Source organism: Poecilia latipinna, unplaced genomic scaffold (genome assembly GCF_001443285.1).
Source record: "Poecilia latipinna isolate Pla-1442-1.1 unplaced genomic scaffold, P_latipinna-1.0 Scaffold1498, whole genome shotgun sequence".
NCBI classification, from domain to species: Eukaryota; Metazoa; Chordata; class Actinopteri; order Cyprinodontiformes; family Poeciliidae; genus Poecilia; species Poecilia latipinna.
The window spans coordinates 247189-268633 of NW_015114114.1; the positions used below are offsets into that span (position 1 = coordinate 247189).

General features: G+C 38.2%; 2 protein-coding genes across 4 annotated transcripts in view; both read left to right on the top strand.

Annotated features, from left to right (window-relative positions):
• Window positions 1-1560: 1560 nt before the first annotated feature.
• On the top strand, window positions 1561-5145 carry nkx3-2 (NK3 homeobox 2). Its single transcript, XM_015057867.1, has 2 exons — window positions 1561-2212; window positions 2808-5145. The coding sequence occupies exons 1-2, from the start codon at window positions 1840-1842 to the stop codon at window positions 3230-3232; spliced, it is 798 nt and encodes a 265-aa protein (XP_014913353.1). The 5' UTR covers window positions 1561-1839; the 3' UTR covers window positions 3233-5145.
• Window positions 5146-8791: 3646 nt separating this feature from the next.
• The window catches only part of rab28 (RAB28, member RAS oncogene family), a 33042-nt gene continuing 20388 nt past the window's right edge, over window positions 8792-21445 (top strand). The window contains exons 1-5 of one of the 3 annotated variants that reach the window (XM_015057888.1): window positions 8792-8982; window positions 9099-9242; window positions 14282-14378; window positions 17597-17685; window positions 19226-19355. In XM_015057888.1, coding sequence (XP_014913374.1) covers window positions 9168-9242; window positions 14282-14378; window positions 17597-17685; window positions 19226-19355 — 391 coding nt within the window. In that variant the 5' untranslated portion in view covers window positions 8792-8982; window positions 9099-9167. Of the gene's footprint in view, window positions 9243-14281; window positions 14379-17596; window positions 17686-19225; window positions 19356-21445 lie in introns of all 3 variants that reach the window. The other 2 variants (XM_015057887.1, XM_015057890.1) reach the window with 2 other exon arrangements.

Sequence of the window (21445 nt, forward strand, 5' to 3'; positions counted from 1 at the left end):
AATGATTTGTTTTGGGCACAACGCACAAACAAGTGTAACATATATGCACTTTAATTTAAAATAGTGTTAATAATAATAATAATAATAATAATAATAATAATAATAATAATAATAATAATAATAATAATAATAAATTATTTTATAATTTCCCTCAGTTTAATTAATACATTTCATTTTAATCAACCAGGTCTAGGTTCTGTTTGTATGTGTTAATAAAGGCTTAATAAACAAAACTTAAGTGTGACAGAATAACTCTATGAATAATAATAATAATAATAATAATAATAATAATAATAATAATAATAATAATAATAATAATAATAATAATAATAATAATAATCATTGGCCTCCAAACATGAGGCCAGAAATGATACGCCTGAATTAAATGCCTTTCCAGAAAGGCGTGAATGAAGCAAAGCATTTGGATCCTAATTATGCGGTCATTTCATTATGCTCTGCGCACTTAAACAGGGAAAACCTGCGGTTTGCAAATGCGCCTAGCTTTTAATCAGACGCGTCCTGCTGTAATTTGGTGGCGGTTTAAGCTGTGAAAGGCAGAGAGTGGAAGGTCCTGATGTGGATCTTCAGGACAAATATTCAAATTTCTAGATTCCGGGATGTCGCTTTAGGCAACATATAATGTATTTGTATATCCTTATGTTTATATTCTATTAAAAAACGCACTTTTTCCTCTTTCTCAAACATTTTCTCAGTGCGCATTTTTACGCATCTTTGGGTCACCACTTATGATCTCACGCTTTAATGATATTTCCCCTCCTCAATTGAGACACCCCGCAGCTGCATTCAGGCCCATATTATCAGGAACTGTGTGCACATGTTAAAGTCTACCCGTTCTTTTTTTTTTTTTTTTTTTTTTTTTTTTTTTTTGCAGCAGCACTTCGACTGCGATGCAGGTTAAACAAAACACAACAGACACCGAGTGATCCGGAAAGCATCTCCCACTTTGTTGCGTCAATTCTAGACTTGCTTCCCAGTTTGAGGAAACACTCATATTAGGCTACCGACAGAGCTGTCAAAATGATGAAGTGAAAACCTTTAATAATAATAATAAATTCCTGCGCGTTTATTGTAATAAAGTAGAGTAATGTTGGATTTAGGCGATGTGGAGAAACCTGGATATGCTTTCCCATATGTTTTATTGTTTTATTGTGATATTGGATTGTTTTATTTTTCTCTTTGAGCCTTAATGTGTCTATCCCATAAAATGCTAAATTCTGACAATTGCTGATTGTTTTTACATGATTTCAAAACATCCAAACTCAACCAACAAGCAAAATCCATTCCTGCAAAGATAGTTTGATCGCTGATTTGGAGAAGTGTTTTGTTACAGAAATAGATGAAGATCCAGCCTGCTTGTCACTTCAGGGTCCAATAATTTAAAAGAAAAAGCTTCCTTTAAACTTTTCTTAACTTTCTCCCACCCGATTGAAGGCAGCATGACGTCATTTATGCAGTGACCAATCATTAAAAAGGCTTTCCTCCAGTTTAGCCAATAGCCGTCGGAGGGGAGTGCATGTGAGTCACAGGTGAGGCTGTTTGGTTGAAAAAATGGGCAAAAAGGGCCGGAGTCTGGAAAGAGTCTGAGCTGATGGCAGATCTGTGCGGTGGATCAGCATCGCGCCAGCGGGTTTTTGCAAAATCTCCTCTTCTTCTGCGGGAATGAGAGCGGAAAGCTGCGCTGGAGGGACAAAGTTCAGCTTGAGCAGAACTCTTGTGAGGGAGCAGCCTAAAATGTGGATGAACTGACATTTCCTCCTCCACCAGGGCTGATTACTCAACTTAAAACACCGAGCAAAGCGTCGCTCCCCTTGGAAAAAAATGGCCGTCCGTGGCAACTCGCTGATGCCTTTTTCCATCCAGGCCATCCTGAACAAAAAGGACAGCAGCAGACACTTACCAGAGCTGGACGTATGCTTCTCCAAAGCGGCGTGTTGGAAAATATTCGGAGAGATGAACGACGAATCCGGGAGGACCGACGATGCGTCCTGTGTGCGGACAGAGCAGAAAAGCTACGACTCGGACTCCGGACTCAGCGACGACAACGACGGAAAGACTCCGGCCATGCGCAAGCCGGAGAGGGACGGCGAGCCGGGGTCAGATGTGCCAGAGGAGAGCCTGCAGGAGGAGACGGACCATGAGTCTGCGGCTGCGGAGAATGCAAAGAGTGACAGTGAGCCCAACAATACTACGGGTGGGTAGGCCTTTAGAAGACGCGCATACGTGCGTAAAAACACCTGAATGTGTCACAGCGGCTGTTTTTGAGTTAAAGCTGCAGATTTTGAGTCAAACTGCGTAACAATTGTTAATAATGGATGTTTTGTTTTGTGGGCAGAGATGAGTTGACCACGACAGTCGTTTAGGACACTGAACCTAATTTGCAAAGACTTCTCCACATCCTGCTCGCTTTTACGCACGAATTGTTCTCTGGTTATGCTTGATTATAAATGGGAACTCTGGCACATTTTTAAGCCCCTCACTATTATATCTATGTTTCCTGTATTAATATTCATTTATACTGTAAGATAGAATTGCAGAGTTCATGAGACGTCTTTTTTTTAATTATAATATTCTACAAATCTTCTGGATAAATTGGAGATGTCTCCTTATAACTGATCAATCTTAAGATAATTCAATTCAATTTAATTACCTGAAATCAAGTCAAATAATTTGTTTATTACAAAAAACAAAAAAAAAGGGAAAAAAAAAAGAAAAAAAAAAGAAGGACGTAAATTATTGTTGAATATCAGAAATTACATGCACATCCAATTTATGCGTCTTCTCCGCAGACTCCAGTAACCCAGACGAGAAGAACCTGGAGCAGCCCAAGCAGCGGAAGAAGCGCTCCAGAGCCGCCTTCTCCCACGCACAGGTCTTCGAGCTGGAGCGCCGCTTCAACCACCAGCGGTACCTCTCCGGGCCCGAGCGGGCGGACCTGGCGGCCTCCCTGAAACTGACAGAGACACAGGTCAAGATCTGGTTCCAGAACCGCCGCTACAAGACGAAACGCCGGCAGATGGCCGCAGACTTGATGACATCCACCCCGGCGGCCAAAAAGGTAGCGGTGAAGGTTCTAGTGCGGGACGACCAGAGACAGTACGGCCCCGGGGAGATCCTGCGGCCCCCGCTGCTCTCCCTACAGCCTTCTTACTACTACCCGTACGCGTACTGCCTCCCTGCGTGGACACTGTCTGCGTGTGCGGGGAATCAGTGAGAACCCTGAGACTTTTATTTATTATTCATTTGTTTGCTTCTCTTCCCGGGAACCAACATAACTTTACGTTTTTTTTTTGTTTTGTTTTTTTGACAAGAAGAAGAGCCCTGAGGGGAAAGTTAATGAGCTCTGCATCCCTGATTTGTCATTGGGTTGTTCCTAGACTTTTTTACACTCTCAAATACTTTAAATAATATGTTAGTAAGAGTCTGTGTCTGATCTGCAGATGTACTTATAAACTATCTGGAATGATATAAAAAACTGATTTATGTCATTTTATCTCGATGCTGGGACCCCCTCAAGAACCCTACAGACTTAAAATGACACCTTATATGATTTTACATGCGCCTTCCTACCTCTGCAGTGATTGGAAATAGATATATTCCATTGACATTTTTTAAAACGAGCAACTCTCTGTTAGAGATTGTGTTTGGGTTTTTTTTTATTAATTTTTTGCTGTGTTTGTAAAGGTAAGATATTTAAGCACTTTTGAGCATATATGTCATTTTTCTTCGTGTAAAATGCATGCAGCGCGCATGTGCGGGTTCGGACTTAAAAGAAGGGCTTGTTGGGCCTGAGAGTGGCGCGAAGCGACTTCTGACTGAAATTTGCATGTTTTTGTGTTGAATGGTTGTTTAGATCGAATAACATTAAAACATATCAGGCATTAATTATTGGATCTGGATGCGATTTTTTTTTGTTTTGCGTTCTTTTACTGGGAACAACGTAGAAAACAAGGATGTTTTCCAACATTTTGGAGCGTTATTCCATTTTTACGCACACATTAATTTGCAAAGTGGTCAGGTAAAATGTAGGCATGATCAGTAATACTAATTACCAGTTCTCTACATTGTATTCTTTAGTTTATTCTATACCCATCTGCAGTGATCAGGGAATTGAACTGATTTGGTTAAATCATTTCCATGCCTTGAACTGGTTTTTCTGTTTCCTCCAGGGGAAACTCCCGGGGCTTGATATTAAAAACAAAACAAAAACAATGATTTACTTAGTAAATAAAGTGTAATTTTATTTCACTCTCTCGTCTCTTTACAACATAATCCGTCAGATATTTTATTTCACCTGAGCCATGGTAGCTTTCCTCCTGCCACACCATGATGAATAGCTCTGTAATTCCTGCACAGGCCGAACTGACAGCTACCTTTACGGCTCTATGTCATCACAAGCAGAGGAGTATTCCGGGGTTAAGGAGGCCCATGTCACTTCACCTACATTTAAGAACAAAGAATAGGTTTCTCGTTTTGCCCTTTGAGCGGTTTTCCCCCTCCTTTATGCTAAAGAAACGCTCAAATGCCTCTTTCTTCGCGGATTGAGGTTTTTATATTGGAACTGAAATATTGCAGGAGTCGCGTAGGCTTGTTGTTCCGAGTATATTTACAGCCTGGGTGTTAAGTTGAGGTCAGAAGGGAGCTGCCGTGCGTGCAATACTCCCTCATCTTTGACCTTGTAAAGGCTTATTCAATCCCCTACTTGAGAACATTGGACTGCAAATCAGTCAAAACGTACTGAAATCCACTTAATATTGTCTGCTTCAGATGGCTGCGTATCAACCGTTTCCCTTCATTTTTGTTGCGCAACAGTCTTACACACCGCTGATCTGTTAGATGTCGGCATGCGATCCAAAGCAGCCAACGCATCCTTGGTTGCTTCGGATTTCGAAACGACACACAGTGATGATAGTGACGAGTGGACCGTCCCACATATACCATGTATATGTACCTGCATGTCTACATATATGATACAGAGGGACATATAGGAGCTGGTATTCCTTTCATCCTTGTATTTAGGAGGGAAACATCCCTATTGGCGTCCATCATCCTGTCTCCCCATTATTTCTTTATTGCGTAGACGCACAATAATAGCCCAATTTGGGCGATAAATGAGCAAATACTCTTTGAAAATAAAATGAATTTCTTTCTACATGCAAAAAAAAAAGTTTACAAGAAAATTATTGGCCGACTTTAATTCCTGCTCAAAATATTTGGGATTTTTGGTTATTATTTCCTTGTTTCGCTGCGATACATATTTGTTGAAGAAGAAGAAGAAGAAAGAAACATTTACACCCCAGGGATCAGCTCTGGTTTGGTTTATGTGTTTATCTTAATTGCCCCTCTGTATAAAAAAAAATCTGACTAATTCCTATGAAACAACAAATTCCATTTAAATACTTCAGGTTCAGTTTAACGTGCGTAATTTGGCGCGTCATGAGTCTGGGGTCACATAATCAAACTTGTTGCTCCATATAAATTATGAACGAGGGATTTAAATCACATAATTATTTTACTGGTCATCGTTATTGGTTTTTCCTCAATGTTGTTTTTTCAACACAGAGGTCATATAGTCCCGCAACACGAATCGGACTGTGAATGTCTTCTTTATGCTGGTGCATATAGTCGAGTCTCTGTCTTAATAAGTATCTAATTAGTGAAAATTATTAACACTTCTTTATATATGATGATCTGCTAAATCAAGAGCACTGGACTTGGGAAGGAGAGCGGACGTCAAGAAAAATCTGACAGAAAAGGCAGTCAAGTGTGAAATATTTTTGTCCAAATGTTTTATCTACATACATTTGAAATAGATTTTGATCAGCTTTGAATATTTGTTTGCATTTATAGAGTCGTTTGTTTGTAAGTATATCGGTTTATTAGATAAAATAACAACAAGCTGCAGCAGAATACTAGATTTTTGAAATTACGAGACACAACTAATCTTTATCAGTCTTCGTAAAAGCCCATTCACTACAAATACAAATTTATTATTTTATCTAATTCTTGCTTCTTTTTTATTTTTACTTCAAATTGTTGTTTTATTCCAGATTAAAACCTCATCACGTTTTGAATTCAGCTTCTAAAAACCATGCCATTGTTCGATGAAGTTTCCTTTCCTTTCCTTTCCTTTCCTTTCCTTTCCTTTCCTTTCCTTTCCTTTCCTTTCTTTTCCTTTCCTTTCTTCCTCAGCCATGTGCTTCACAGTGGCCCAGGAGCAGATTCCTCTTCATGCCCCGTGATTCAACCTCTGGACCACATGGATCACAATTTCAAACAACACTGTCTGCAAAACAGCTGGAGGCTTTAAAGAGAGTTACACCTCAACAGAACAGACTGTAAATTTTTATTTTTAATTCTGTAAATTGGAGGAAAACAAACCATTGGTGGGCATCACACATGAAGTTGTGATTATTTCACAGCTTGTAGTTTGCTAAATTTTGGAGTCCCAAAAATAATATTTTTAAATATATATATTTTTTACTTTTACTAAGAATTGTTGATTCAAATTTAATTTGGACATCTATATTGATATGATTTGCACTTGTTTATCGTGTAAATTGCCTTAAGAGGTATATACACTGTAATGTGCCACTATATAAAAACAAGAAAGATGGAGAAAATGGAACCCTGAATGCTGTTTGGAGTAAAAGCTGGATTTAAATCAACAAAGCAATTTGTGAATTGTCTAAAATTATTGTATTACTATATGATATTTTTTTCTTAAGTTAAGCTGCTACAAGTTGTTGCAAAAATATTTGTCTTTGCAATGCCAGAAGGATTTATAAAAACCTCTGTATATTTACTCTCTCTTGGGCTAGAATCCTTCAGAAAAGCCTGTGAGTTTGTTAGTTCCCTTTAGACTTAATGCTGATGTGAGCCTGTGTGATTTCATTGACATGAAGCAAATCCTTTTTATAAACAGCAACCCAAAGAATTTCTTCTACAGCTTGGCACCTGGTTTCACAAGCAAAATGATTACTTCAAGACTTTTGTTGACTGTCTACATTTTGAGTTCAATGCTTACTTTACAAACTTATTTTGTCACCAAAACTTGATTCACTTAAGCAAAAATAAAACCTGAAAATGCAATAATTCATCCCGGTAAGATTGCTTGTTATATATCACGGTGTCAATATCCCTTAGTAATTGTTTATGTTAGTTATATACTTAGTTTGCAGAGTGATAATACATTTATGAAAAGCAGAATGTCTGTCTGAATCAAGTGTCTTTTTGAATTAAAAGGTTGATTTTAACAGCATTTCAACAGCATGCATAACAGTCATACACCTTTGGAATGGTTCAATGCAAAACCTCAATATATTACTGCCATGTGTGCCTTTGACAGGTTTTCAAATGTGGTGCCCAGATGGAGATCACTGATGGTCCAGGGATGGCACACCAAAACCAAACATCCTAACCCAAATTACAGGAGTTTTATTAAGATGTTGTCATTAATGGGTGAGTGGGGGCTTAGGTTACAGTAGGAATGAGTGACAAGTACTCAAAACGTCAGTGCAGGGGGACAAAATAAATAAATAATAGTTGTGTGGGGGAAGCCTTCCCCTCACATAACTTCTCCAGCAACTGCAACCAACTTTCCCCAGCAACTATAACAAACGTACCGATAACACAACTGTTGCAATCCACCCATTTCTGACCCATTCCACTTTGTTTCCATCAGGTTAGGAATACACAAGCATCGGGGCACATATCTTTATGTGAATTCCTCTTATGCACTGCAGCCACTTCCATAAAAGACATCAGTTATTTAGATTGTTTCGAGTCTGCTTTTTGGGTTAAAGGATTCTTTTTTATATATATAGAAGACCCCCATGACCCTATGAAGTTAAGAAGGTATAGTTAATGGATGGATGGATCACTTTTTCAAACATTTTATTTTTATTTACTGAATTTATTGATTGTATACTACCATGCTTTACTACACAAAACTGAGAAGTTCAAGAATTTAATTTCAGTACTATTTCTTGTACATGACAATAACTTTTATTGAACTGAACTGATTTGCCAAAATGTGTTATTTACAAAGTCAAGCTGAAATGTATCCCTTAGGGGCACCCATAGTTTTCAAAAGGGACGACAAGGTGAAGTTCACATATAATTATTAATACAACCAAAAGCCATAGAAGAATTTTTAGAGCTATGCTACATGCGCTTCCAAAGCGGCGTACTAAAACAAATAAAAAAGGGGACACTGAAAAAAATAGAAAAATAAATTCTCGATTTTTCCTCACTTGTCTTCTATCTTAAATTCATATGTACATCTCGTCCATATTAGACTGGCCAGCTGGAGCACTAAATTTACAGGGGTAGCCATCCATCCATGGTCCCCTTTGGTTGCGCCACTAATAGGATTTTCTATTTATTTATTTATTATCTTATTAATTTTTTTAATCATTAAATGTATTTTATTCCAACACTTTCACCAATAGTCAGTGAAGCCGAAATAACAGGCGGGCAAAAACATTGTATGACGTACATTTACCTCTATAAGGACAAAAGGGTTATTAAAGTGGTCTATAAAACGCTTATAATTGGGTACTTTAATGTTTTTCACGGCACCAAAACTTCATAAAACGCACCCTCCATAAATTACAAAAATGTATTACAGTTTGAAAAAAATAATGATCGAAAATGTGAATTGTAAAACAACTTAAAATCCTGCAGGCTGTAATTATTTTAAGTATTTCTTTGATTTTTAGGTTTTCACTTTTCACTCCCTTACTTTGTCTGGCGTTATCATGGCAACGACAACACGTCACACACAGCACAGACTGGACCGCACACACGCCGGAGGATTCTGTTGCCGGTTCGAACCGTTTCCTGTGAACACAAAGGAGTTCATGGGGATTCTGACCGTGTTTACAGACTGACATGCCAAGCCGTGGCTTCGAGAGTGTTTCTCTTGTAGTCTGTTTCAGGAGGGAAACGGTCGGGGCAGCGGTACGTTAGTGGATGATACCGAGGGGAGAGCAGCTGCACTCTGCGTTTGTGGAGTCAAAATGGCGTCTGGTTCTCCAGTCAACTCGGCTTTAATCCATCTGTGATTATTCCGACAGCCGGACAGCAACCTGTAACTGGTTACCGGGGCGTTTCGGACTGACGCGGGTTGGAGCACAGGCAGTGTCATGTCGGACTCGGAGGAGGACAGCCAGGACAAGCAGCTCAAAATTGTGGTGGTTGGAGACGGAGCATGTGGGAAGGTGAGACCCATCGTAAAACGCACCCTATACCTTCCCCACATTCAGCGTTAGGAAAGAAGGCTGACTTGTGTTTTATTTTCACTCCGACATATTGTTTTTTATCGGTAGCTGAACGTTTTAATCAGCATCCAGCTCGTGCTCCCACCGACGCTGCACTGTCCCCGCCTGATCACCATGGCGACCGACGCTAACTTAGCTTGACAGGCTAAAACATCAAAGCTAACAGCATTCAAGCTCAGATTAAGCTATTCAGTATGAGGTTCTGTTTGAGATTTCTGCCTCTATAGTCCAGTTAATGCTTAAGATATATGTCATAAACTGTCTAAAACATAGAATAAGTACAAAATAAAATGCTGGCACAATTGTGCTTTTGTACCACTTCTGTAAAAGCAAAAGACAAAGTTTAGTTTTCATAATATTTAATTCATATTAAATTGACAGTGCATGCAAAGGATTTCACCATGTAAATCTGCTAGATTTGGCTACACGTGTTTATTTTTTTTCATAATCCTTGGAAGATTGATGGCATAGCAAATAAAAATAACGAGTGGATAAATAACTCTCATTCATTTATCCACTCACAAGTGAAGCCAAAATAGCAAAACAAAAATAATAAAATAAACATAAACATACAAAGACGATCATGGAGGTACACACTGATTATTAATGTTTAGATGTAATTTGGGTTTTTCTTAGGATGAGTTGTAAAGATGGAATAATTAGAGGGGTCTCCTGAAGTAGTTCCTAAACAATTTCAGTATTTACAGTTTTGGACTCTGTTGGTCCAAACACTGTGGGAATAGATGGCCTTTACAGTCATCTTTGACGGTGTCCCCTCCTATTGGCACTCCTAGACCTCTGACTGATTAAAAAAACATTTTAATAAGGCTGAGCAGGTCACTGTAAAATCCTATACATGAAACAAATATATTTAAAATGAATAACATTCAAAACATACACAGCGTGTTACTCATGTTAAAATAAGTGGAATGTATTTTGTTTTATTTAATAAGTATTTCTTAAGCTGTCACCTGTAAATCAGTTTACTTCTATCAAAATAGAAAATCATAATATGCATGTTGTGCAAAGCTTAAACTATAATTAAATGCAAGGGTCTACATTGCATGTTTGTTTCTTAACGTGAAACATGTTTTGGATGAAGAATCTAGAGAGGGTAACAGCTCACTTGATGTTAACATAGTTTGCAGTGTTTAGTAATATGGACAGGATGGCAATAAATCTTGTTTTTGATTATTAACATCATCACCTTTACTCAAGTAATTTTCCATAAAATTAGTTAAGGCAACTGTATGTTTAACAAATATAAAGCCACTCATTTCTCTCAAATGGCTGATAGAAAGGTTCTAATTATCTAACCTGTATGTTTTCTACAATTAGTAGTGTACAATTACATTTTATTTTCCAAATATTTTGGCATCAAGCTAAACATGTCTTCTATAAAGGAACGATGAAACCTTTCTAATTGCAGGTTTTATGTGACATCAACTATGCAAAATGTGTATTTTGTGCCGTTAAATATTACTCAGATCTGTTGCTCTAAACCTCTTAAGTTTGTCTGACCCTTAATCCATAATAAGTCCACACAAGAGGATAGTAAATAAGCTTCTCTTGTGCAGCAGTTAAAAAACTATTACCTGCCTATGTTAATTGTAAAGATTCAATTACCTAAATAAATGTATATTTGACTCGTCAAGCTTCATTTTTAGAAAGATGTATCTCTAAAGAAATATGTTTTAGCCAACCTTTTTGAGTAAAACTCGTGCACTATGCAGCACTAGTGACAGTTGATAAAGACCTCAGTTTGCTGGGCCCAAATCCTGCAGCTGGTGGTTGCTTTCCATTAGCGGATCTCCTGGCATACGCACATGCAAACTCCATATGCATATGGCTGCAGGGAGAGGCCCCATTTAAGAAAATTCATGTTGCATCAGTTCTTGTGAGGAAATGCCTCTGTTTTCTCTAATTACGACCAAAAAATTGGATGGCATTCATAGACTTTCGTATCAGTTGTGCAAGTTGTTGACATGTATGGCTTTTGCTTTTAGATAGCTTTTATTTTCTAAAGCTTAAAAATTTTAAATGCTGTTGTTATGTCCTGTTTAGCTTTGTAGCTGATACACTGTATTATGTTTAAGTCTCGGAAAAAATAGCCAAGCCTACATTAACAACAGGGGATTTTTTTCTCCTAGTGACATTAAACAATTGTTTGCAGTAAAGCGAGGAGGTTGTCATGACAATTCAGCCACATTTCTTCTTCACTGCATCTCGAATCCCAGACTGAATGTGATTTTAAGACAGGCTTGTCAAGTGCTTTTTTAGCCACACATCCTCTTTTGTGACTCTCCTTCCTTTTGGGAGATAGAAAATGAGCGTTGCTGTAAAGGCGAGACATGAAGAGAGAAAATAGTGTTCTCATTCCAGAAGGTTGACATTTTCTTCTGGGAGGCACTGCGTTGAGTGGGACACACACACACACACACACACACACACACACACACACACACACACACACACACACACACACACACACACACACACACACACACACACAACTCCTTGTAGATACGCTACATTAATAACCCCCGCTCACATTGCTCCCAGGTGTCAGCTCGTCTCTGTCTCAATGACTTACCTGCTTGTCTGTTTTGGACAGAAAACAGCAGCCCTGCCCCCCCATTTTGTAGGCACCCCTGACTGACATCTTGAATGCCGTTTCCCCCCTTATTAATGTCAATTTGCTGAGCAAATTGCAATCGGATCAGTTTTTCTTGGACAGCGTTTTCAGTGGTATTTTAGCTTGCGGTTTGTTGTCCGTTCAGAATATGGGGAGATGTGGAGAGACTTGTGCACCTTAGCGAAATGTTTTTAAAATATGGAATCTCAGATATAGCCAGACTTTTAAGACGCAGGGCTGAACTTACACACTGCTCTATTTTTCAACCTGAGTTAGAAGACTCAGTTTTTCCTCAGTATTTGCTGTTCTGTGATCCATAGGACAAAAAGGATCTCTAGGCACAGAAGAGTAACAGAAGAGTAAACTATTAACTAGACAACATTTCTATCTGTTGTCACTGTTTTAAAAGTGAAAAGAAGACAGTTTTGTTGAATCACATGATTGTTGTCAATGTTCCATGTTTTTTTTTCTCTTTGCAAGTTTCTGCCTCCAGTTTCCCGGCACTGGTATCATTGGTGACCCTGTGCTGTTCTCTGTCTGTGTGTCAGAATTACGCCAGCTATTGCATTTGCTGGTTAGTTACATTTGTACCATAAAAAAAAAAAAAAAACTGTGTTGAAGGAAGAGAGGCAAGCTACTGCAATGCCAAGAGAAATGGCCAAAAGGCCCAACATGAGCATGTGGAATACATTTCTGCAGTCCAGGCTTGTTAGTCTTATGTTGTCACTGATTGTTTGAGCTACTTAAACGGCTGATTTTCTCCTTGTTACGTCAGTCACTCCTAGCAATTTCTTCTTTACACTTGAGACTGAAACATGTCCTTCACTGGCTAGTACTAAAAAAAACCAGCAAATGTTTTCCAAAAATCAGTGAATAAATATTTTACATTAGTTTTAATGGGCATATTACTTGTGAAAACTCAGGATGGGGGAAACAGTGAGACTTAGATTTGAGATGCGCTGATCCGGCTTTTTGCTGCTGATATTAACATTTTGCTTTCTTTGAAGTCTTGACCTGCTATGACTCTTAACACATACAATAAATGTTTTATTAAACTAAAAAACATGCTTAGCAGCACACCCTGTACTATGGATTAAAAATGTTTGCAGTTCTTGATTTTTATGCATTTAATAAATGAGGGACTTTTTTTTTTTACTTTATTCTTTAATTCCATTTAAGGTAAGTTTTTAACTAAAAAGACAAATTTGCAGTGCTAGAAAACCAAACACATTTGTATGTCTCTGAAAGACTTCAGTAAGCCATTTTAAGAGGCTATCCTATTTACACTATATTGTACTGTCTCTTACTTGATTAATTTGAAAGACGTCCTGCCTTATTTGTAAGACTATTAGACTAAATCTAAACCCTTTCAACTGAAAAGGACAGAGGCTTAGCTTGAAGCTTAGTGAACTGAAAGAAAGAATCGAGTTTTAAATCCCTCAACTAGCAGTGATTGTCAGACATCACATTAAAATTCATTTACTGACAGTCATGAACTCTAAGGGAATCCCACTGCTTCCCTTCTCTGTTGTGTTTATGTAAGCACACTGCTCTAAAGATAGCTAATAGACATCCACCTCTTCATGTTTTTTCTTAGGCTCATCCATCAAAATGAATTACAGTTGGCATGTACTGACTGTGCTATGAATTCCCACGGATTTTAGGAGAGCCCTTGACATGCTATTTTTTCCCCCTTCTCAAATGCAACAATGACAGTGATGGAAGTTTAATAATTGGGTGCAATTATTAGGTCTTCAGTCCAGAGACATGACACATTCTCTGACACCTGTTTTTGTAATTTACTCTGATTTGAACTGTCACTCCTACAGCTGAGGAAGCAGACGATTACATCAGTGCACCTTTTAGTCAATCAGTTTCTGACTGATTTGAAAGATGAAACTTGTCGTAAAGGTTACATTTCTAATAAATTATGGCTGTATGGCTTCCTGGTGAAGAATCACATAACTGTAGTTTTCTTGAGTTTTGAGGAATATTTTAAAATGCAATCATTCAAAAACAAACCAAAAAAAAAAAAACTGAAGAAAAACAAAACGGACTAGCTTTTTTTTTTTTTAATGGGACAAAATATCACCTTTTCAGGAAGTTCTTTAACATTCCGTTTATTTTCAATAAAAAGGGTCCGATTTCACCCCTTTTCACACTGTGATGCATAGACACTAAATCAAATAAATAACACACACTGAATAAAGGCTTCTCCTGTATCCTTAAATCGTTTTTTGCACCCGTAGCTTTGCTTTGAATGGCATATTTTTAGTTCTTTTGATGACTCAAGAGATGTCTGGCTTTAATTCTCCACGTCTGTCCTTTTGTCATTCTGTTTCAGACATCACTCGCCACCAGATTTGCACAGGAGGCCTTTGGGAAGCAGTACAAACAAACCATCGGCCTGGATTTCTTTCTGAAGAGAATAAGCCTTCCAGGTGAGACACCTTCATAATCTTTAGGGAGTGCTTCTCATTTTGAGAGACTGCGCAGACATATGTTGCACAACTGCAGAGAATATGTATTTTCAGAGCTAGACAAGTCAACCTTGCTGGCAGAACACTGTAGATTTTGTATTTATTTTATATAGCCTGAACTTTAATAGAAACGTCTACGACACAACGGTGCCTGTTGTTCCCTATTAGTCTCTGTCACTTATTTCTCCTCGTTTTTTCATTTCCAGGCGGAGTTTTTCATTAACGTCAATGCGGGAGCTGAATGTGACTTTTCTGCTAGCTCCTCATTGTCGAGTGTCTGCCACTTCTCAGGCTTATTCGCTCTGAAAGCTCTCCTCTCTTGAGCAAACGGCACAATTTTTTATGCTCTTCACAAGCCCACTGGTCAGATTTATGCCCAAAGTAACAATTTATGCCCGAGTAAATGCAATTTTTGTGTTTATATATAACCCACTTGAAATGAAGGCACTTTATATATTCTCATCAAATCTAAAACTTAAATGTTTACGGCTTTTTGCTGTGTTTGAAAGAAAGTACCCTGTTTTAAAGTTTCTCTTTCTAAAATAGGGATTTTCTGCATTTAAATGTATTTTTTTCATCCTCAGCCAAAGCCTAAGATCCAGAAATCTCGAAAGTGGCTCCATTCTTTCATTACTAATAAAACAACATTAAGCAAGGCAAATTAAGTGCTAAAAGTAAAAGTCATGCTGATTCGTGAGTTGGCTGAGGGACTCTGTTTTGATTTTGTGTCCGTTTCAGCTCAGAAGGCTTAGGAGAACTAAACCCCCAAAAATGTTGTGGTGGAGTCTGGTTGAAAAGAGCCAACTATCATCTCAGGCTGTGCTGATCTACTTAATGTGGATCTGAACAAATGCTGTTAATTGTATGATCTCTCCTCTCTTTTCAAGGTGTTTTTTTTCTTTTTTCTGTTTGAAACCCAGTGATCCCTTCTGTATTAAAACCGTTGGCTCAGTTTAAATATAGATTTTGCATGTCTGTATCACTGGGGCGGCAACAAAGCTGGAGTCAACACCCGAGTTGTTAAATGGCCCATTTTCTGGGGAATTGGGTGTTGATGAGCTGATGAAGAGGAGGGTGGCTCCTCAAGCTGGGTGGTCCCAAATTTTGTCAGGATCCCCGCTCGCCCTCGGTTTGGAGAGGTTGTGCGGGTCTCTATGGGGCTGTAAGGGCCTTCTGCATCAGGGGCGAGAGTAGCATATAGCCAGGGCTGGCTCCTCTCCCCATGAAGGCCCAGCTTGTCAAACTTAATGTACATTTTCCAACGCAGGCAGAGGTGAGACGAGGCCGACTGGCACACAACAACCTCCTCTGTGTGTGCTTTTTATAACAATACTTCTTCCAGATGTCCCTGCCAAACCAGTGAGGTAAAGGCAGGGGCCTGACAGGAGCTAAAATCCACTTGATAAACTCTGTCAGACCTATTGGGCCCTATTCTCCTCATCAACGTCAAATCCCACTAAGATAAGCGATATTAGCAACATGTTGTCTATTTGACGTTAACATTCAAATAGCTAGAGGACAAAATTTCACATTATTGGATCTGTAGGTAAAATAATAAGAAAAAAAAAAAAATTTTTTCTACTGACCTTTTCAAAACTAAGACAGTAAGCTCCCACCATTTTTGGTCTATGAATACATCAACCAGCATAATATTATTAAACTTTTATTTTAGTTCATAAAAAAGTCAGACAAAGGATAGGGATATATGCTTTAGCATTTAAAAAGAAAAATTGTATTTTCTGAACTGCTAAGTCACTCTGCAGCATAAGCCTCAAAAGTCAAAAAATGTACCATGAAGAGGAAAAAAAAGTATATGTTGCAGGACCAGCCAAACCATGAAAAAAACTGTAACTTGTACTCCCAAAAATATGGGAGCTTCATAATTCTTTTATGTTTCTGTTGAATTGAAACTTCCCAGCTCAGACAAATAATTTATGAGAATTTTTTTGTGCCACAAAAAATTGAATCAGTAGATCAGACCTGAAAGAAAACCATAAATCAATATCGACCAGCAAAAATCAGATCGGACCATCTCTAGTTTTAGTGTTTCAGTCTTGCTCACTTGCAGAATGACAGTGGCTGTGTTGAGTCAGCACAAGCCTTTTTAAAACACAAAGAAAGCTGGTGTCTGAGCATGCTGGGTGGGTGGGGATGGCTCTTTATGACACCAAGGAGCTGTAATTCATTGCGCTCCCTGGTGTAACTTGACGTTGACAGTGTATAGTCTAGCTGTATCGACTGTGAACCTCAACGCTTCCTGTCTTTTATTTAAAAAGAGGACTTCTGAAGGGGTTGACTCATCCAGTCGTGTCCACAGCGCACGCTCTCATCCCCATCGGAGCTGCAGGCCGTCACTCAAACACAAGTTCCTCAGTGTCTGGTCCTCCCTCTTCCTTTTTAAGCCCTTTTCATTTTCCGAAGGAAGAAAATATTTATTTGGTTTTTGGTCTTTCTCTCACTTCCCATCATTCAACTCTTCCTTTCTCTTTCCACAAGCATAAGCAGAACAGTCTTCTGTGTCTTTACTATTGCGTTTAATTATTGCTATTTCCCCTAACTGCACATAATTCTCCTCACTTTACCTACTTGGCAGGCGATGGCATAATGCAAACAGGGAAATAAAAAGTCACTGAGACTTTTAAAATTAGAGGGTAAGCGGACATATTCATTCCCCTCTATCTCTCTGCTTGATATACTTGGATCTTAGCTACATATGAGCTGCCAGTTTAGGAGCCCCTAGCATGAAAGATTAATTACTGCTTTATTGTTTTCATTTTGTGTGAAGTGAAAAAAGTATTTAATATACCAAAAAAAAAAATAAATAAAATAAATCTGCTATGCAAAACATAGGCTGTGGTGGAATCCATCATTTCCACAGGACTATGGTGTTTACTGAAAGAGAATCCTGGAAAGAAATCCTTAAATGTCAGGCAGATCATATTTTATCCATTTTTTTAGCTGACAGAGCATTAACAAAGTAACTTTGATCAAGATATTTATATCTTGAAGAATATTTGTAATGCTGGAGTAATCCGTTTCTGACTGATGCATAATTCAAGTTTTTTTTTAAAGTCTTTCCTGCCTGTTACAACTTTTTATTCTAAGAGCTGTAACCGATAAGAAAAAGGTGGACTGCAGGATTATGTTTAACCTATTTCTGTCTTCTATCTTTATTCCAGGCAATTTGAATGTGACCCTGCAAGTGTGGGACATTGGAGGCCAAACATTAGGGGGCAAAATGCTGGATAAATATGTATACGGAGCTCATGTAAGTTCACTCTTATGTTGTTGATCTTTGTACAGTATGTTTCTTTGCTTTGAATAGTGTGGTGAACCACTTGAAGCATAAGAAATATAACTATTAATACAATCATATAGTCCTAGATTTCCATTCTCAAAACATCGTCAGAGCCTGTCACTCCTTTGCTCTTTTGCTAAATAATATATAAAATATAACATCTACAATGCATATTGACGCTCAAAAAGCATTAAAAAGGAACATTTCTGCTTGCGTAATAACCTAATAATTCATTTCAAACTGAACCAATATTTTGAGATTCTATATGTAAATAATTTTTTCCCTTTTCTCCTGTGTAAAAATATAAAAAATATTGCAAAAGGATATACATTTTATTGCAAATAAAAATGGAAACAAACAAATCTGAAGAGGCCTCTGACTGAAGACTGTTGTTGTATGAAAACCTCATGACTGTTATGACATAGGAACAGTGCTATTTCTATTGAAAATGCATACATAATAGCATTTAATAAACTGAGAGCCACCTGTAGCATTATGTGTCAGGATAAATATACACAAGTAGGGGGCCCAATTAATACTGTGAATGTTTAAAGTTTGTTCCAGTGTACCAGCTATATGAATGTATAACTTTTCATCTAAACAAAAAAGGTGTTTTTTTTCTGCCTTGACGGGGGAACTTTCTCAACATTTTCCAAAGCATACTAAAAGTTTAATCATAAATCATGTATTTTTTTCTGTTCTTTCCTTCTTGTCATACATCTTTGCCAATTTATAACACTTTGCTTACTTTAAGTTTTCTCATCAGAGTTGCATAAAACTTAACGCCTTTTGTTTGGCACTGAATATCCTGTAATCAATCATGACTGTTCAGAAAGGCTCTGGATAATTGTCGGAGGTCTAACCTGTCATCGCCAACATTACGTGTTGTGACAGTGCGTGTCAGTTGAACAAAAAGCAACAAAAAGCTTTTCAGTCATGTTGCATCATGCTGTAAAAGGAGAGTTATTTTCCTCTGCACTCACTGCTTTCCAGTTCTTCGAAAAGTAAAAGTTTTAGTATCGATAACGATGGCGGAGCTATCAGTGTTATTGATCCTAATTTCAGTCGGCAGGTTTTGCAGGCTTTCTGTCTCTATAATTTTTACTTTATTTTTATGTTCATGTAAACACCTCTCGACCTGACTGTTCACCCAAACATGAGTCTGTTATTGTCGCGTGACTTTGTTTTTTTTCTTTCTTTTTTTTCTACACTGTTCTGGATTACTGAGGGTGGAGAAAACTGTCTCTAAGCAGACAACCTACATTCTTTGGCCCAGAGGAGATGACCTAAATTGACCTCAGTGAATCTGAATCATGAATGACAAATGATGAAGCTCACTGTAAAAAGAGAAGCAGTGCCACCTACTGTTTCTATTTTTACTTGATATTTATCATCAATTTGGCTCAGATAAAGTCAAACAAAAATGTATGTTTTATTTCCTTTTTGCCATAATTTAATGCATGTTTGTTGAATCAAAAACTAATAATATTCTTTTCCTTTTCCGGTACAGGGTGTTCTTTTAGTATATGACATCACAAACTACCAGAGCTTTGAGAACCTGGAGGATTGGTTCAGCATGGTGAAGAAGGCAAATGAAGAATCTGATATCCAGCCTGTCGTCTTCTTGGTGGGCAACAAAAGTAAGTATAACATTCACCTACAGACACAATGTCTTGTAAAAGTATTTATACCCCTGTTTGTCATGTTGCACTCACAAACTTCAATGTATTTTAATTATATTTTATGTTATGGATCAAAATTAAGTAGAGAATTATTGTGAAGTGTAAGGAAAAAAATAATGATTTTATATTATTTCTTTTTTATGTTTTTACTTTTAACCTGAAAGCCTTGAAGTCACCTACCAGCTATTCTTTGAAAGCCTCAGAGGTTTCCTAGACAATGTTGGCTGACAAACAGTCTCATAAAACCACACTGCTTAGGGAGAATATTCTAAGCTTTGGAAATCTCATGAAGAACTGTTCAATCAACCTTCCAAAAACTGAAAAATTATGGTGAGACTTCACGCCTGTGAAGACATGGCTGTCTACCTCAACTGACAAGGAGTGATCAGTGAAGTGGCCAAAAGGTCGCCTATTGTAACTCTGGAAAACACCCTTGGACATAGAATTTCATCCATGGAGTGATAGCAGCATCATGCTAAGACACGTCTATTTTGCAGCAGGAACAGGAAAACTGGCCAGAGCTGATCGAAAGGTGGATGGAGTTACATGCAGTGAAATTCTGGGAAAAAACAGAAGCTGCAAAAGACGGGAGTGTGCCAGAAGTTCACCTCTCAACAGAACGGTGACTCTGAGCGTAAAGCTACAATGAAAGATTTGCCCAAAGTCCAAACCTAAATCTAACTCAGACTTTATGGAAGGACCTGAAAATTGATTTTTTTCCTCCACTCAATCTGACTGAGCCTGAGCCATGGTAGCTGGTAGTGACATGCAATTCTAATTATAGAAAAATAGTTTTAAGCCAATAATTGGCCTTTAAAAAATTCTGATTTTTACTTTGGAAAATACTTTAAAACTGTGTGCAGCTTTCCTTCAACTTTTCAATTATGCACTAATTTGTCTTGCTCTGTGTTAAAAAAGCCCCTCAAGAAAGACAATAAAGTTCAAGGGATTTCAGTACTTTTACAAGACACTGTAAGTTCAATGCTTCACTTTAAAAACTGTGCTTCATATTGTTTATAAAAATTTTTATTTCAATTAGTTATGACTAAAATTAGGTCCGATTTGTTAGGCTGAGCTTCTCTGGATGAATTTCTTTCTGATGCATATTTTTTGCATGCGTGTGTTTGCATGTGGAGGAGTGAGTGTTTTGATGGTAGCAGATGTGTTTGTTGGAGCATCCAGATAACTGATTGGTGTGATAAGAGAGTTTTAGAGCAATGGGAATGCTGGTGTTTGTGAACTCATGGGAGTGACTGACTATGATTTAATATCCCTCAGCCAACAGACCCAGGTTACTGCTTATCAGCAGCTCTTTCCCTCCTAGTTGGTACCCGTCTGCTCGACCCCGACACCCCCCACCCCTCCTATCCCGTCCCACGTAGTCGCTTAAGGTGAGGAACTCGATGTTAACCAGATGATTCTTCTCCTATCAGTCTGCACGCCTTCTCCTCCATCTCCAAAATAAAGACCAATAATGAAGACTCGTTTTAAACATCCTCTTGACAAATGTGGAGTCATGGCTGCCGCTGTGTTATTGTAAAGTAAGGCGTTTGTGTGTGTGCGTGTAATGGCAACTGTCCACTTTCCCGAGCAATGATGAACAGTCAACAGAGCGGTGTCTGCTCACTGAAAGCTCCCTAATGTTACTCAACAGGGACCATAGGTCATGCTTTAATTCAGCTGTCTGGAGCAGATTCTCTTGTCTTCACATCCGTTGCAACTTCGGATACCCTGGCTTAAGCTCTGGGCGCCTCTGTATTTAGGCTAGATTTTAGATGTGTGGGTTAAGTGTGCATACTGTAATATTTAGGTAGTCCCATCACTTTGTTAGGCTCTGTAGCTTCCAACTTACCTTTACGCTCTCACCCTAATGGCTACGGCACTGCTCATGGTCCATGTTTGTTTTTTTCTGTTCCTAAAGGCTGAAAAAAGAAAAACAAAACCACACGCAGATTGCCCCTTTAGGAATAATCAGTTATTTTACAAGACTACATGAATCTTTGAGCCCTGCCAAAGACTCTTGTCATTTTTCAGGGATCTTGAAGTTT